Source organism: Taudactylus pleione, unplaced genomic scaffold (genome assembly GCF_031769625.1).
Source record: "Taudactylus pleione unplaced genomic scaffold, aTauple2 ptg000010l, whole genome shotgun sequence".
Classification (NCBI taxonomy): domain Eukaryota; kingdom Metazoa; phylum Chordata; class Amphibia; order Anura; family Myobatrachidae; genus Taudactylus; species Taudactylus pleione.
The window spans coordinates 8,846,578-8,863,575 of NW_028284413.1; the positions used below are offsets into that span (position 1 = coordinate 8,846,578).

Consider the following 16,998-nt stretch of genomic DNA (forward strand, 5'->3'; position numbering starts at 1 on the left):
TGTGGCTAGAGTGATCCTATTTAGTTATCTAAAATCATACAGTTAAAGCCAGCTAGGGGTAATTAACCTCAGCTTGTTGTCTTGAAGTATCACCCATGGCTAGAATCCCTGTGTTACCATGCACAACTTTAGTCAGCTGGCTGATGGGCTTGGAAAATTTTACTATATTTGCTTGTAGTAACAATGTTGTTCTTATGGGTATCTTAAACTGAGGTTTAGGGCAAAATGTAATAGGGTGAGAGCTTAGAAAATGTGAGTTTAGCAGAAAGCTCTCACGTTGGTCGAGTTTTATCTTCAAAATGGGAAAAAATCTGGATGACAGTTTGAATCGTGAGCATTTTTGGGGGCATATGTATCAAAGCTTGATGTGAGATAACATTGTGAAATATCCTATATCACCAACCAATCAGCTCCAAACTATCATTTCTTAACACAGCCTGCAAAATGTAAGTTAGAAGCTGATTGGTTGGTGATATATATCTCACATCAAGCTTTGATACATATGCCCCGTAGAGTCTAAAAACATGGGAGTTTGCATGTTCTTGGACTCTATTACATTGCCCAAGTTTAAAAAGTGTTACAGTTTACTGCTAAACTCTCACATTTTCTAAACTCTCACCCTATTACATTTGGCCCTTAGTATTAAAAAACATTAAATGTTTTCATTCCAATATAATTTTTTGAGCTTCACTTGCCTTGGGGACAGGCTGATGTGAACTTCCACCTACAAGGAGTTAATTGGTAGATAAAAAATATATACGCATAGTTTCATGTAGCATATAATGAACAGGTGTGTCCCTGACTGTAGTTTATTTTACTGTGTACTGTGAGTAAATAGCTATTTGCATGTCAGGTCATGGAGGATCTTGTGTGAGATCTGTAAGCTTGTATCATTTTAAGTAGTTTCTATGTCATTTTCTCTCTTGTTGGTCTCTACCATTATTTTCCTACCTCCAGTGGAGGGGGTCATGAGTGGGCGGTGGAGGTGTCAAGGGAGGGGGCCTTTCTCCCCCGCTAGTTTCCAGAGCTGGAAAGTGTACTCATAAATAACATTTATTTCTGCACTTTTGATTAACAAGAAAGGGACTGAAATGTGTCACAATTATAGCTGTCACATCCTAATATCTTAATGCAAAGTAATAATTCACCAACACGCAAGGACTTGTGTGTCATTCATATTTATATTTGTGTTAGTAGTAAAAGGTTTCACATTTTCTTGTCTTTAACCTTTTACCTGCAGAAAGGGGCCTTGAGTTGGGTTTAATGGTTAATACAGTGCAGTAATGTGCTCTTGCTTTTACGATTTCTTCTGTAGATTATATTAAATAGAAGCCTGCCTTAGCCCTTACATTAGACCTAATAGTTGAAAATGTATAGTCCCTGCAAGGATTGCTACATAATTGGATGGGATAACCGGCAACACTATCTGGAATTTGACACTTACCATAAGAAATTATTCAGCATACAAATCACATTTGGATTCTCAGAAACTGTTATGGTGCCTTCTCATTCATAATTTTACTTGTAACTACATAATCTGACACACTAATTCACCAGTGCTTTTGGGTTTACATATAAGGGCTGTTTTGGAGTTAGGATATCAACTAGTTACTGGGAACCAAATATTACACCTAGAAAATTACTTTTGTGTTGCAGATGATATCACAGTCTGATAAAGAGTTGTGAGGGAGGTGCTAGCAATTATCATCATCTTAATCACCTGCCAATAATGCTATCCATTTGACAGGTTCTAAATGTCGACAGGTTCTGAATGTCGACAGAATGTTCACATGGTCATTAGGTTGACAGTCAATATGTAGACATGCATTTACGTCGACATGGTTAAATTGTCGACACTTTCAGAATGTCACAATTTAACATGTAGACCCTAAATAGTTGCACATTAACCATGGCGACCTTAATCTACATATTGATTGTCAACCTAATGACTATATCCATGACATTCTAGGGTCAGCCTTCTGAATGTCGACAAGACATACCACACTTGTTAATAACATGCCCTTAATGTACTGGCCTAGACGCTACAATGTTCCCACCCCATTCTGCCCATCCAGGCGCAGTCACGCGCCAGTGGCAGAATCTTGGAGATCTGCATGGACACATATTTGTATGCCCTGTATACCAATGCATGATATGTCACACCACCTTATATACTCTTCACTCTGCCTCAGTTCATTAGGCTCCATCTACAGGGACTTTTTATTATTTTGGAACAAGCATGCTTAACAGTGTGTAGACTTATTATATTAAGGTGTTAAGAAGTAAAGAGCTTGATGCAGACTTTCTTACACACTTTTGGGCGACTTATTTATACATAGTATGATAAATGCATTTAGCAGAATTTTTGGAGGTCTTGTGTATTGCGGCTTGGTAGTTGCTCAAAATGCTCCCGAAATGTGCTAAACAAGCGTTTGTGTGGACTTGACTATAGAGCTATAGAACTTTAATTTTAAGCTGTAAAATGATTCTAATAAGTCATCTAAAATAACTGTATATCTTGTCATTCTCTTTCTAGGATTCTCTTGCAGAATGATTACAGTTTCTTACGGGATATTAATGTATGGCAGCCCCTTGTCACTATCGGAATTTGCTGCTCTACCCTCTCAGCTTCCATGAGTAATTTGATTGGAGCGTCCCGCATCCTCTATGCATTGGCAAAGGATGAGCTGTTTGGTAAGTGCCCTTTGGCTGTTTCTACAGCAATTTAATCCACACTCTGGAAAAATGAAGCACCTGAATAATAAAGAATAGCTTTATTCCACTGTCCTTACTGATAGGTTTTTTGGGCTAAGTGCCTTGTGGGTGCAATTTCATTATATTGCAATACCTTCTTCTATTAGCCCGTAGCTGGTGGTATGTGCTTTAATACTATGCATTTTTTAAATATATCATATAGCTCTCACACTTAAAAAAAAAAAAAATACATTCATAATTAACTGTACTTCCCCACTATTATTCCCTTTGTGTTTTTATTTATTTTATGAACTACATTTTACTTTTTAGCTGAGTTTATTTTAACGTGTTTAAAACTTTAGCATGGTGAAATCTTTATTAATTGCTTGTGATGGAATAAAAATAAACTAACAGTTAAGCTTGGTGCTTTTTTAAAAAAAAATACTAAAAGTTTGACTCTTCTAAAACTGAGGCCCTCTCAGCGGGGTCTGTCTGCCCAGATGAGTTCTTATTACACAAGAGGAAATTAGTTATACTCCTTTTTAAGAGCAAGCGTTGATAATAACACAGCAATGCGTCTCAACTTCTTCAGACCTCTCATTCTGATTAGAGTACCCTCACCAAGATTACCTCCGAGAGATCCTGGTTTTTAGATTTGTGCTTTAATTCCACATACAGACGGAAAAAAAAGTAATGATCTTCCCAACACTGCTAGTATATTCCAAAAATAGATGTTTTTGAGATTTTCTTTTTTATGTTTACACATGTATATAGTCCATTTGTAATTTATATGTTGTCACTATAATTATCAGGTTCCTTATGACAGTGTTTCCCAAACCCAGTCCTCATAGCCCACTCACAGTCCAGACATTAGTGATATCCCTGCTTCAGCACAGGTGAATAAATCAAACTGAGGACCCGATTAAAGGTGCACGCACCTGCGTCTTCATGCTAATGCCGCAACTGATTCTGTTCATACTGAAATGCCTACATGCAGCGGTACTAATCCATCTTTGTGCCCTGAAGACTGGATTTGAGAAGCATTGCTATAGATTGTAAGCTTGCGAGCAGGGTTCCTCTTACCTCTTTGTCTGTCTGTTATTACCAAGTCTTGTTTTATTACCGTTGTGTTTCCAATTGCAGAGCACAATGGAAAATGCTTGTGCTAAATAAGTAAATGATGATAAATTTGCCCTGGCCAAAAAGTAGACAGTTTGCATGGGGGTACCCAGCAAAGACACCAACACAATCAGTTCTTACCAGGCAACCTTCAGTTGCCTGGTAACTAACTTAAGTTCTCCTGTATCAAAGTCTCGCCCCCCCCTCCCCACTCAGTATCATGGACAGAGGAACATATATCACACCCAGGCAAATATCCAGTGATATATAGTTAATGTGTGTTAATAAAAAGTGCACTAACAGTGAATAAAGCAAAGTGAGAGCTGTAGGTAAATACATGCACATCAATTATAATGCTTTTAGGAAATGGATAGCAAAGTTATACTGTGGTGAACATAGCAGCAACATATAAGACATACATGTACAGCATTATACTTGTCCATCAGTGGCGACCCTTAGGTGTCTAAACCAGATTTGCATATTTATTTGTGTACTGATGACATAGAAGCAATTCCAATGAAAGTGACGTTTGGGTGTCAGACCACTACCATCTAAAATGGCATGGAAAATCAAGTGATGTTGTACTTTCAAAAAGGCTAAATCTGACACAAGTGGATCTAGACTTTTTTGTTTAGTGGGGTGGTTTTACAGTTTGACCCCTTCCCCTTTCTATTCCTGACTCCTCCCAAATTGCTAGTCTGCATTCCTGTGTGTTCTACAAAAGTAGGTAAAAATTAGTACAGCATAGGCATGTGCATCATACCCTTGTATTAAAATAAACATTCCACAGCTCTTCCTGCATGGTGTTTATCTTGTGAGCTATTCATACTTAAGTAGTATGTGTTTGCACTAGGTTAGTAATAAACTTCAGTAACTCGATCCCCTGTATTTTACTTCATATTTTTTGCTATGGCCTACTTATACCCCTTTTACCCATAGCCTAAATACCTGGGTTTCTACCAGTGCACACACACCGACCCGGGTCTAGACTATGGGCCTGATTCAGACCCGGTCGCTCTGACAGAGTGCTCGCTCTGAATCAGGGCCGTTTTTTTTTTTTTTTTAGAATGGCCACCTTTGCCGCTCGCATAGCTGTGGGTGACCACCCACAGCTACAGCGAGCGGCCATCAGGCTTGCGACGAGACCCTTGTGGTAGGGTCTCGTGGCTGCAAGCCCCAAAGAGATTTCGGCTCTAACAGAGCCGGAATCTCTCCACTGACATCTCTCGTGATGTCAGTGGGGCCGCCCCCAAATGACAGGCGTTCTCATGGGAACGCCTCCGTTTGGGCGGCCACCCCCCCAGCCCACCCACCAAAGGGGGCGAATTGTCACTCAACATCGACGGCTCGCCCCCTTTGTTGCGAGACCCGGAGCGACAGAGTGCCCATCGCTAGCCGGGTCTCGCGCATGCGCACGACGGAGTCAGCTCCGTCGTGCGAATGCGCTGTGGGCCACCATCGACCCGGTTGCGAGCGCTCAGCGCTTGCGACCGGGTCTGAATCAGGCCTTATGTTTGAAAGAAGCCGACCCGGGTTGGAGTCCTGTCCCCACCTGCTCTGTACCAGGGTCGGTGACTGAGAATCGGGAAATTCACGGGTTGAAAGACCCATGTATTTACTGGGTCGTCGGTCTGAAAGGGGCATTAGTTTCTGTTACTGTGTTTTTATTGCATGTTATGTGATGTATTATCACATTTGTTTTTCCTGTTAATAAGAAAATGTGCAGTACTCCCAGATGGGGATTTGAACTTAAGTTCTCCTGTATCAAAGTCTGACACTTAGCTTGTGGACTATCTGCAGTTCTTTGTTGATGCTTTACACCTGGTTAATAATTATCTTCAATTTGATCGCACTGGATTAGAACACACAATACATAGCACCACATGCAGAAGACTCAAACACCAGGCTTAATGTATCGTAGTCAAACACTAAGCAATTTTCTACTACGATGCAACCTTACTAATTCTAACTATGTTTAAGCTATTTGTAATGCTTTGAGGAGGCTGCATAATGCTCAGGCGTATAGGGTTCTGGTCTTCAGTGTAATTCCCCAGTCAAGCCAATTCGCATCTGGCCATTGAGATGTCGTCACTTCAGTGTTCATTATGGAAATTGTACATAATTATGAGGCACAATTCACTATAAATTATTAGGGACATAAAAAGTCCTTCTTATAAAACTCTGGACCTGCATTTTGTGTCGTCTTCTAATGTGCCAGGGAAACATTGCTTCTGATCTGCTCCTTCACTCTGAGACATTGCAGATGAGAAAACACACAGTTCCTCTATCTGAAAGTTCGAAGAACTCTCACTGAGCTATGTGGTGCCTAGGGATCACCACTTCCATCATGCTGCATGCTTAGGTGCAAGAGAAGCCAAGCCAGCCTGAGAAGAATATGCACCATTCATGATAAGGTGTCAAACAATTCTACATCCACCTCTGAAACACATGAGACATTGATATGGTCAATGGAAACGGAAACAGCATCTCTAACAATTGATATCACTATGCACAGAAGCAGCAGCGCTTTCATTTTGACCTTTAAGCACGCCTGCGTTCTGAATTCCACTCCCCGTTTTCAAGCACCCTCCCCTGTTACCACCCACATACGCCTCCTCCTGTCACTCAAAATAGCAGACATTCGCTATTTTGCGAACAAACGAGTTTCGGCCGCACTGACTGGTTCGCGCATGCATAATACAATCCGTACGCATGCGCAGTTGTGCGAACATCGCTCAGTGCGAACGAGCGGCCGCTTACGAGCGGCTCTGAATCAGACCCTTAATTTGCAGGGAGCTGTGGGAACGGCTTGCAGAACCCAATTTTCACCTAATTGATTTCACCCCATGTGTCAATATTTCCAAGATTCTGACTTTCTTGAGCCATTTGGTCAGATGATGTATTGAATTATTCAATTATCAATTCAACAAAAATTGCTACAGCACAGTTCCATTATGGGCCACAATTTTCATAAGGTAATAAATAATAAAAAAATATAAAATGAAGATAAATCTGCAAAATGAACCTGTCAAATCCCCACACCGTCCCCACCCGCCCAAAAAAATGGTGTTCACACAACTAAGTATTAAATACTTAATGAATGTTTATAAATGATTATAGGGGTTTATGATCCTTTACTACAGCTCATGTTTAACATTTTAATAAATAATGTTTGCCTGTTTCTCCTTATCTATAACACAAAAATATTGGATCATTGGTTGCCATGAACAGTGTTGTCATCATTATAGTTGGGAGACCACACAGCAGTAGGGATTGGGGAAGGTATAGCAACATGGAGGCATATAGGCAAAGAAGATGTACATGCATAGACAGAGTATGATAGTTGTAGCAATTAGGGAGCTGAATGTGTATTCTGAATAAGATGGATGTATGGGGTGAGAAGGATGTTGGAACCCAGTGATATTGTTGTGGTGATCCAATGGGAAGATTGTGGCCACTGAGTGGGATGTGGGAGCCACATAACTGCTCAGACCTCAGTTGCATAGACTGCATGTGTGTATTCCAATGAGCACACAATTCTGTGAATTAGCAGCTCCACCATTTTGTGAGTGACAGCAATCTCACGCTGTGAAAGTGCTCAATCTGCAGTTAGCCACAGGGTGTGATGGCATACCATATCTGTATTGCGCAAGGAACACGTCCATTAAGGCGTCAGCTTTAATGATCAGAATTCCATTGCTTTTTTAAGTTTGATTGGCAGAAATTCTATAGGTTTTGTGAAATTTCAGATCATGGTTCAAAGTGCTCTATAGTGGTCCGCGCTATAGGATTGTAATTTTACCTCTAGCTGCTATACACAAAAGAGGTATCCCAACCTCATATAGATAAATAATAATAACAAGCAGGGGTGCTAGCGCTGTGAGGTAAAGCTGTGATAAATCTGATAAACGACTAGGTGTTTATACTATTAATTGATTATTGGTTGTCTTACACTAGGACGTATGTAAATTAAACTGCATGGTGAATGTAAGACATGGTGTAAACCACCTATTATACTGTAGGGTGGGCGTTCTTATGATAAAGTCTAATGTCCTTGAAATATATAAGGGGTCTGGGTTTGCAATAACTTTAGGCAGGATGTTCTTATACAGCCAGTTGTCAGTACTTCTAATGAAAGTCACTGATGAGGTACTCCAAACAAAATGATTCCCTTTATCCACTGGTATATTTCAGTTTTTATACTTAGGGACTCAAATACCCATTTTAAACAACCGGAACCCATCATCACAAAAAAGGAAACTAAACACAGTAGAAGAGGCTGTAGGGGAGGGAAAAAAATGCAAAAAAGATCAAGATCCCAATCCAACGCCGAACACCCAATAGGAATCTTTAACCTGAGTAGCAAAACATTGACACCAACTCAAACCTCAGTGCTCAGTAAAGGATTAAAATTCGCCCCAAGTAATAAGATTGATAAATTCTCAACATACATGGACATAAGGAATTTCACCAGAAAACTCAGTTTAAAAAAAATTTTTTGGGATAAACCAGCTGGTTTGAATAATAACCTGAATAATGACAGATACAAGCAAACTACACTGAAACCACAGTCAAAGTTTAATCCAAGTCATTTAAAGGGCCCTTATGTCCATACCTTTGAAAAGGCAGTTATGAACGATATCGATAAAATCAATACTAAATCAAAACGCAATACATACAACCTGATTAAATTAGAGATTAAAGCGCTCAATGATTTAAAGAAAGACACTAAAATAGTCATCAAGCCGGCAGATAAGGGGGGGGAATTGTTATTCTCAATCAGGAGGACTATCAGAATGAAGCCATGAGAATCCTAGGAGATACCAACACCTATACCAATTTAAAAGGGGACCCCACAAAAAATTACCATGAGGAGTTAACATCACTTTTGAAAGAAGGATTGAGAATAGGGATCCTTAGGAAACAGGAGTTTGAATTCCTAAATAACCCCCACCCTGTGATCCCTGTGTTCTATTATCTCCCGAAATTGCACAAGGATTCGACAAATCCACCGGGAAGGCCAATTACATCTGGGATTAATTCCCTAACTGCACCATTGTCCCAATACATAGATCAATTCTTACAGATATATGTGAAACAACAAAAATCACATTTGAGGGATAAAACATTGGGACCATTACAAGGGGCAACACCATCTTGTAAAGAGTGGAGATCGATGGAAAAACAGTTCCAGGTTGAGTTACATCTTGATGACAGTAGCAGAGAATAAGCAGTGGTTTCAGTCTGCGAGATGCTGAGAGAGACAGCTGTCATAATCTGAGAAAGATCCTCAGTGTGAGAAAGAAACGGACAAACAAGTTGCAGAGAAGTGATACTGTAAGCTGCAAAATTGTGTAGAACCACCGACTTTCCTTCTGAAGCTGGAATTCGAGGGGAATCAGTGGGGAAGCTGACCCTATGACATGCTGCTTGGTGAGACAGAATCCACCTTGCACCTTTATTTCAGACAGCGCTGTAACTGTTCTTGTTACTCTGCCAACGTTTACTATGCACCGACCGGGCTGCATTGAGTACTCTAATACTTTATAGTGAGAGACTATTTTTTGCATAAATATTGCTAATTTGCTATTTTTGTGTGTAGGATCTCTTTGCAATTAAATTGATACAGTACAGGATGAGCTGTAGTCCTTGTAGAGATCAGCGTAGTTTGTGTTGAAGGTGTAGAATCTCTAATATGCAAGTGTATTACTTTATTATAGATACCATTAAGTGTACAGTATATTGTGCATATTTGAGAAAAAACCTTGTTCTACCAAAGTGTTACTTACTGTAATTCTATACAAAACCATTACCAATAAGACTATATAAGACTATATTGTAAGTGTAGAATAGAACTTTTTTTATTGACATTGTGATTGATTTAGACCTTATACAAGATCGCAGAATAAACCTTGTTTTCCTTTTGCATGATATCTGTTTCCCAATCTCTAATAACCTGGGAGGAAAACCATCTTATCTGCAGAATACAGTAGGAAAGTATTTCTAGTAGAGGACGATCTTATATCAAGGTACCTCCACTAGCATCCACTCCAAACCACAAGCCACTGGGTTATCACAGTATGCTAGAAACTCTGGCATTTGGACTGTATAGCAGATAGCATATTTGGATAATGTGGTGAGCTCTAAGGTCTATTGTGGGACAAGCTAAGATTCTGATTCTCATTCAAAGTGGCTGTAGTTGCAGGCAGCACCTGAAGCCTGAATTACTACCCTATGCTAATGCCACAATCCGTAGGTCTAATGCGGGGGCTTGTGCATCTGCAGATGGAAAACTGTACCACCCATTCATCTTACTCCATCCGCCGTAATTGTCATCATTACTATCTGCATTTGCATCAGCCCCTGGTTAGGTGCAAGAAATCCTTCAGGAACAGGCTTCCCTAACCTGTACGCATGACTCAGAATCGCGCTGCTACCATTCTGGGTGGTAACTTACGATTACATCAAGTTCCCGCCCCAAAAAGTCCTATTTCACGGAAAGACAGATCCTGACAAGTTCTATCTCACTCAGAATAGAACGGACCTATTTAAAAATGCGTACATTTACTTCTGAGTATGCGTTATATGCATAAACTCACCATTCGCGTCCAACTGAGGCCCTATGTGTGTAATATTATACTTTATTTACATTGCACATACTCATATTACACAGTGCTTTTCAGATAATTTTTATTAAATCATTCATCAGTTTATGCTCCAGAGCTTACAATCTAAAGTTTCTATGAAACAAAGTGTTTTTTTTTTTTTTTTAAATCATAGCACCTGTAAAAAACCCACCCAAGCAAGAGGAGAACATAAACACAAACTAAAACCCATAGCTCCAGCATTGTGAAAAAGATGTGTGAGCCACAGCGCTACCATGTAGTGAATACTAGGGATGATATCATAGGTGTGACAAAGCTATATGATGCCAGAGGCCAATCACATTTTTATTTGTGCATTTATTTAGGTGGGCTGAGCTGAATTTTGGGTAGGTGGGGACACATCGGCTTGGGGCAGGAATTTCTTTAGAAAGTACTAAGCCGGCCCTCAAATTCTCCCTTTCTCCTTGAAATGCGTTGTCAATCCCTCCCCAGGGACACTCTTCCTCGTAGTCCCTGCAATCAGGACATAACACCAATCAGCCATAACATTAAATCCACTTGCCTAATATTATGAAGGTCCCCTTCGTTCTGCCAAAACAAGTCTGACCCATTGAGGTATAGACTTCACAAGACCTCTCAAGGTTTCCTGTCAAATGTGGTTCAATTGTGTCACCCCCATACGCCTGTCGGCTGCCCACGCACCATTTCAACACGCACCCCCAGGAAGTGCGAGCTGAAATGGGCGAAAATCTACCTGTTTGGGCGCTCAAACGGCACTTTTCGCGATCGCACCCAGCACTTTGATCAGGGGTAGCCGCTTTACGTGGCTAAACGCGACCTCTAGGGTCGCGATCAGCCTGATAACAGGCATAAATTGAATAGCGCCCCGCGATCGCCTGTCACTTTAGGCGGGAGATCGAGCATGCTATAACAATTGAATAACGCCCTTTAAGTCCAGTAAGTTGCGAAGTGGATCGTCCATGGCTTGGACTAGTTTTTCGGATTGAGATCTGGAGAATTTGGAGGCCAAATCAACAGCTTGAACTCTTTGTCATGTTCCTCAAACCATTCCTGAACAGTTTTTGCAATGTGGCAGGGTGCATTATCCTGCTGAAAGAGGCCACTGCCATCAGGGAATATCATTGCCATAAAGGGGTATACTTGATCTGCAACAATGTTTAGGTAGGTGGTATGTGTCAAAGTGAATGGCAAGACCCAAGGATTCCCAGCAGAACGTTGCACAGAGCATCACACTGCCTCTGCCGGCTTGCCTTCTACCCGTAGTGCATTCTGGTGCCATCTCTTCCCCAGGTAATCGACGCACATGCACCCGGCCGTCCACATGTAAAAGATAACATGATTCATCAGACCAGGCCACCTTCTTTCATTTCTCCATGGTCCAGTTCTGACGCTCAGAGACAAATGTAACAGTGTGAGAGTTTAGCAGTAAACTCTCACACTTTTTAAACTCTGACAATGTAATAGAGTCTGAAAACATGCAAATTCGCTTTTTTTTTAGGCTCAAAAAAACTCTCCCGATTTAAAATCTTATCCAGATGTTTTTCCGTTTTGAAGATAAAACTCGACCAAAACTCTGAAAGTAGGCGTGCCAGTGCGTTTGAACGCCGTTGTATGGGCATGCATAAATTAGCCACTGAGATACCAGACGCCTCCTGAGTACTCATAGCGTGCGCAGAAGTTAGCAATTCCTGAGTGAGGTCTGGGCTTCCTTAACTGGGTCTGATGTTACTCGATGTTACTGATTGTTTAGCTATGTTGCCCTAGTGTACGGATGTGAGTAAGGGGAAGTGAGAATCCATATGTCAGGCTGCGTACGCAATGTGAATGCATACATTTAAATAGCACCGCTGATATTAGCAATGCAGTTGCGTGCGTATAAGCAGAATAGTGATCCATGGTTTGTTTGGCAAGAAGAAATAAATTCCTCTATTTTCAAGATCCTGGCTTGGATGTCGGCCAATGAATCAGGCAGTACAAGGCAGTGGAAGGGGCAGTTTTAAATAGGGAGAGTACTAGTACAGAATGGCAGTAGGAATAAGTGGTTATACATAATCACACTTAAGCACAAAGGGGGTCATTCAGACCCACTCGCGAGCGTCAGTACGCTCGCAAGTGGGTCGATGTTCCCCACTGCGCATGCGCACGACGGAGGGAACTCTGTCATACGCATGCGCGAGACCCGGCGAGCGACGGGCTTCCCATCGCTCCGGGTCTCGCACCAAAGGGGGCGTGCTGTCGATGTTGATTGACAGCACGCCCCCTTTGGTGGGCGTGCCGGGGGCGTGCCTGCCAGACGGAGGCGTTCCCATGGGAACGCCTACCGTCTGAAGCCGGCCCCACTGACATCACTAGTGATGTCAGTGGGAGTGATTTTGGCTCTGATAGAGCCAAAATCACTCCAGGGCTTGTGGCTGGGAAACCCGACCGCAGGGTTTCCTTCACAAGTCCGATGGTCGCGATGGTCAAGACCATCGCGACCATCTTGTTGGACGCTCGTATATGCTGTGGGTGGTGACCCACAGCTATACGAGCATCCAGGAGGACGCTCCATTTTAATGGAGGAGGGCCCTGATTCAGAGCGAGCGCTCTGGTCAGAGCGTCCGGCTCTGAATCAGGCCCAAAGTTTTTTATTAAAGCAAGATGAATAACAGAAAGTTTGCAACTAGGAAAGGGAGTGTGGAGGAGTGATAATGGATTGAACATGAGCTATAAATGAGCAAAAGAAAAAAATATGAACATTTTCAATAGGCAGTTTTAGGTAACATGGGCAGCAAACATTTCAATATCAGTATCCAGGCATTTGCCTAAAAGAGGATCAGGAGACTGAAGGTAACAGGAGCTATAAGAAGACTGTGAATCAAGCATATAGGTTCTGATTCAGAACTGTACGCAAACCCGATAGTTTCCGTACAACTCTGATGTTTAATGTTTGGCGCATGCGCAGGATCATTTACTGAGACGCTGGAAAATTGACATGTTGCGGCCTGTGGAGGCAGGGGCGGGACGGCACTACTTGTGTTCCCAGAAAACGCTATTTGCTTTGAGTGCCGAGACATGTGTTTGCGTCTGCTGATGGTCGCAATGTCGATCCGATTTTGTATCTTCGGATACAGTACAACTCTGAATCAGGCCCATAGGCATCATCAATAACCTGATAGTAAATATGTTTACTACCACTGATTAAACATTTCTTGCACTGTGTAATCTCTACCACATGTACAATAGCCACTATGCATCTACTATATAGCTGCCATTGCATCCACTGCAGAGCTACTACCATATCCACTGTGTAGCTATTTGTATTCTGCAGAGGCACTATGCATTCACAGTAAAGCTACTACAGAATTCACTTTATGTCCACTGTCCGCACTCTGAGGCTGATTAATAGATGGATGCAGTGTGGATCGGTGCCTTTTCGGCCACAGCATATCTGAGCATATATGCTAATGTCACAGGTGGCGTCTTTTGTGGCTTCTCATATCAGCTGCCTGTTTCCAAAGATGATGCAGCAGCGGAACCACAGCGTGAATATCGCCGTCTCTTCAGACATCCTCAGGTTACTCAGGATGTCCAGCTAAACTACACTGCAAGGGCCAGTGAAACAGCGTCCGAGGTCACTGGCTACGGCATGCCCAGAAAACGTGGATAACACGTCCCTGTTTTTGGCAACGCTTCTTGTCTAGTCAATCATGCGTTGGCTCTACTGGGCCTATGCAACCTATGTTGCAGCTGTATGGAGGCAGCGTACTGCATCTCTGATACATGCGCAGTCCTCCATCCATCAGGAAACTCCGTAAAAATCGAAATAGCATCCATCTCTGAATGAGCCACTCTGTAGAGCCACTATATATATGCACTAAATAACCAGTACAATATACATTACATCAATAAGCCTCATGACTCGGAGGAAATGCACATGTGCCAAAGCAAAAAAAAATCTGCATTACATTTCCAAAATAAGTGTAATTTGCATGCACTTCAGCATAACAACAGATATCACACACCCACAACATATGAAAGTGGGATGAAAAGCATCTAAGCGTGACTGAGTGTTATATACTTGGAGACCTATGTATGATAATAACATTGTATGAGTTGGAGAGCTGAATGTGCCAATGTGCTCTGATTTATTTAGCACATATGTTATTTTCAGACTTCTTTTTCTTTCCTGACACTTTCTAATTAAAGTTGTCTCCGTATCTGTTCTTCCATTTGAATTAATTTCTCCCATCCTCTCCAAGTGCAGCTCACTCATCCTGCTGGACGTCTTTGTCAAGTCCTCTCTTTCCTTGGCAGAGTTTCCCAGCTATCACCGAAGCGATAGGAATATCAATGCTTTTTTGTCTGGATTCCGTAAGGCAGCCCTGTGCAGCGGAGTCCATCTTCTGGCCTTCTCTCTGACTGCCTTTTGCTGAAATCCTGTCTTGGCTGTCAGTGATAATGGGAAAAATAGAAGGGATGCATTAGTGATAAGGCTCCCATTCTTTGTACAGTTTTCTAAGCAATGGTGAAAACATATCACAACACTGTTATCCCAAGCTGCTATGAAATGTCTTTTATTAGTTTTTTGGGGGTTTTGATATTTTTTTTTCAGCAACAACAAAGAGTGATGACATTTCTGACTCTGTGAAACGCACTGAGTAATCACACTGCTGACTCTGAAGCACACTCACACACTAAGTAGTGTCACTTCTGCCTGTGAAGCACACTCAGCAAAGGCCTGATTCAGCAAAGGAATTGCAAAGCTGCACACAAGCAACTTTGCAATTCTGTCCTAACTAAAATGCAAATGCAACAAGAGATGTCTGACGATCCCAGTGCCGCAACCGATGGTCACAGCCTGGGATCACCATAGCGACCATCGGTTGCAATGTTGGACGGCGCTGGTCAGCTAAGTAAGCCTCAGCTTGCACAGACTGGCCGGCATGCGAGGCCAGGAATCTGTGTCCACGGATGCAGATTCTGGCCTTGCCACGCCGGGAAAACGGGGGCGACACGCCAATGTTTTCGGGAATGCAGGCCGTTCCTGCACTGCCCTGTAAAGGTCTCTGCCTGTCAATCAGTCAGTCCCATATGGTAGCCTGCATGCGATCACGCTGGACCTGTTCTGCACATGCGCAGAATGGGTCCTTCGCTCTTGCAGATTCCCGATATTCAGAAATCTGCAATCAGCAGTGCACTTGTGTGCACTGCTGAATCAGGCCCACTGAGTAATAACACTGCTGAGACTGTGAAGCGCACTCGCACACTGAGTAATAACACTTCTGAGACTGTGAAGCACACTCACACACTGCGTAATAACACTTCTGACTCTGTGAAGCACACTCACACACTGAGTAATAACACTTCTGACTCTGTGAAGCACACTCACACACTGAGTAATAACACTTCCAACTCTGTGAAGCACACTCACACACTGAATAATAACACTTCTGACTCTGAAGCACACTTACACACTGAGTAATTACACTTCTGACTCTGAAGCAGTGCACTTGTGTGCACTGCTGAATCAGGCCCACTGAGTAATAACACTGCTGAGACTGTGAAGCGCACTCGCACACTGAGTAATAACACTTCTGAGACTGTGAAGCACACTCACACACTGCGTAATAACACTTCTGACTCTGTGAAGCACACTCACACACTGAGTAATAACACTTCTGACTCTGTGAAGCACACTCACACACTGAGTAATAACACTTCTGACTCTGTGAAGCACACTCACACACAGAGTAATAACACTTCCAACTCTGTGAAGCACACTCACACACTGAATAATAACACTTCTGACTCTGAAGCACACTTACACACTGAGTAATTACACTTCTGACTCTGAAGCACACTTACACACTGAGTAATTACACTTCTGACTCTGAAGCACACTTACACACTGAGTAATTACACTTCTGACTCTGTAAAGCTGGGTAGAGAAGGACTTTCTTTTACCAGTCACAAGCAAATCTAACCTTAGAACTTAACCAGACCCATATTTACCAGATCCACATCAGGATTACTCTATATTCAAGTTCCTGGCTTGCTTGGGCTACTTGTTTATATGATGTATTATTTATTTATTATTATATTTCAGCAATAGTTTTGACAGAAAGTCATCACAACATACCATCTGATTGTATTTGCACAGCTTGGACAAGAACAGCTAGAAACAAATCCTGTACACAAACATTATACTACGGTCTTGTATATTATAAAAATAAACCTAATGTTCATCTCAGCGACACAACTGGGATGCTATTTAACATGATGAGGATACTACTTATTAATGCACATTCCAGTAAAATAAGTGCTTAAAATACATATGTATTAAGCAGTAGCCCATTTGGAGTCCTAGGAGAACAGCATCAGACGGAAGACAGACGTGTCAATTGCAAATTCCTACATCGGGGACGGAGGATTCCTGTTTGATCGGGTCATTAACTCCGCTGATTTTGTTTCTTTATTTCTGGGGAAATATGACTTGAAAAGTATAATACAATGGTTTTGCACATTATACTGTCATTTAGGTTAAAAAGCACGGATATAAAAACCAGACGAGCAGAAC

At 41.9% G+C, this 16,998-nt stretch overlaps 1 protein-coding gene across 1 annotated transcript in view; it reads left to right on the plus strand.

Moving 5' to 3' along the window:
• Positions 1-16,998, plus strand: part of LOC148542678 (solute carrier family 12 member 9-like) — a 302,682-nt gene that overhangs the window by 115,577 nt on the left and 170,107 nt on the right. The window contains exon 7 of the mRNA XM_088467466.1: positions 2,537-2,694. Within this exon, the coding sequence (XP_088323592.1) occupies positions 2,537-2,694 (158 nt within the window). The remainder of the gene's footprint in view (positions 1-2,536; positions 2,695-16,998) is intronic.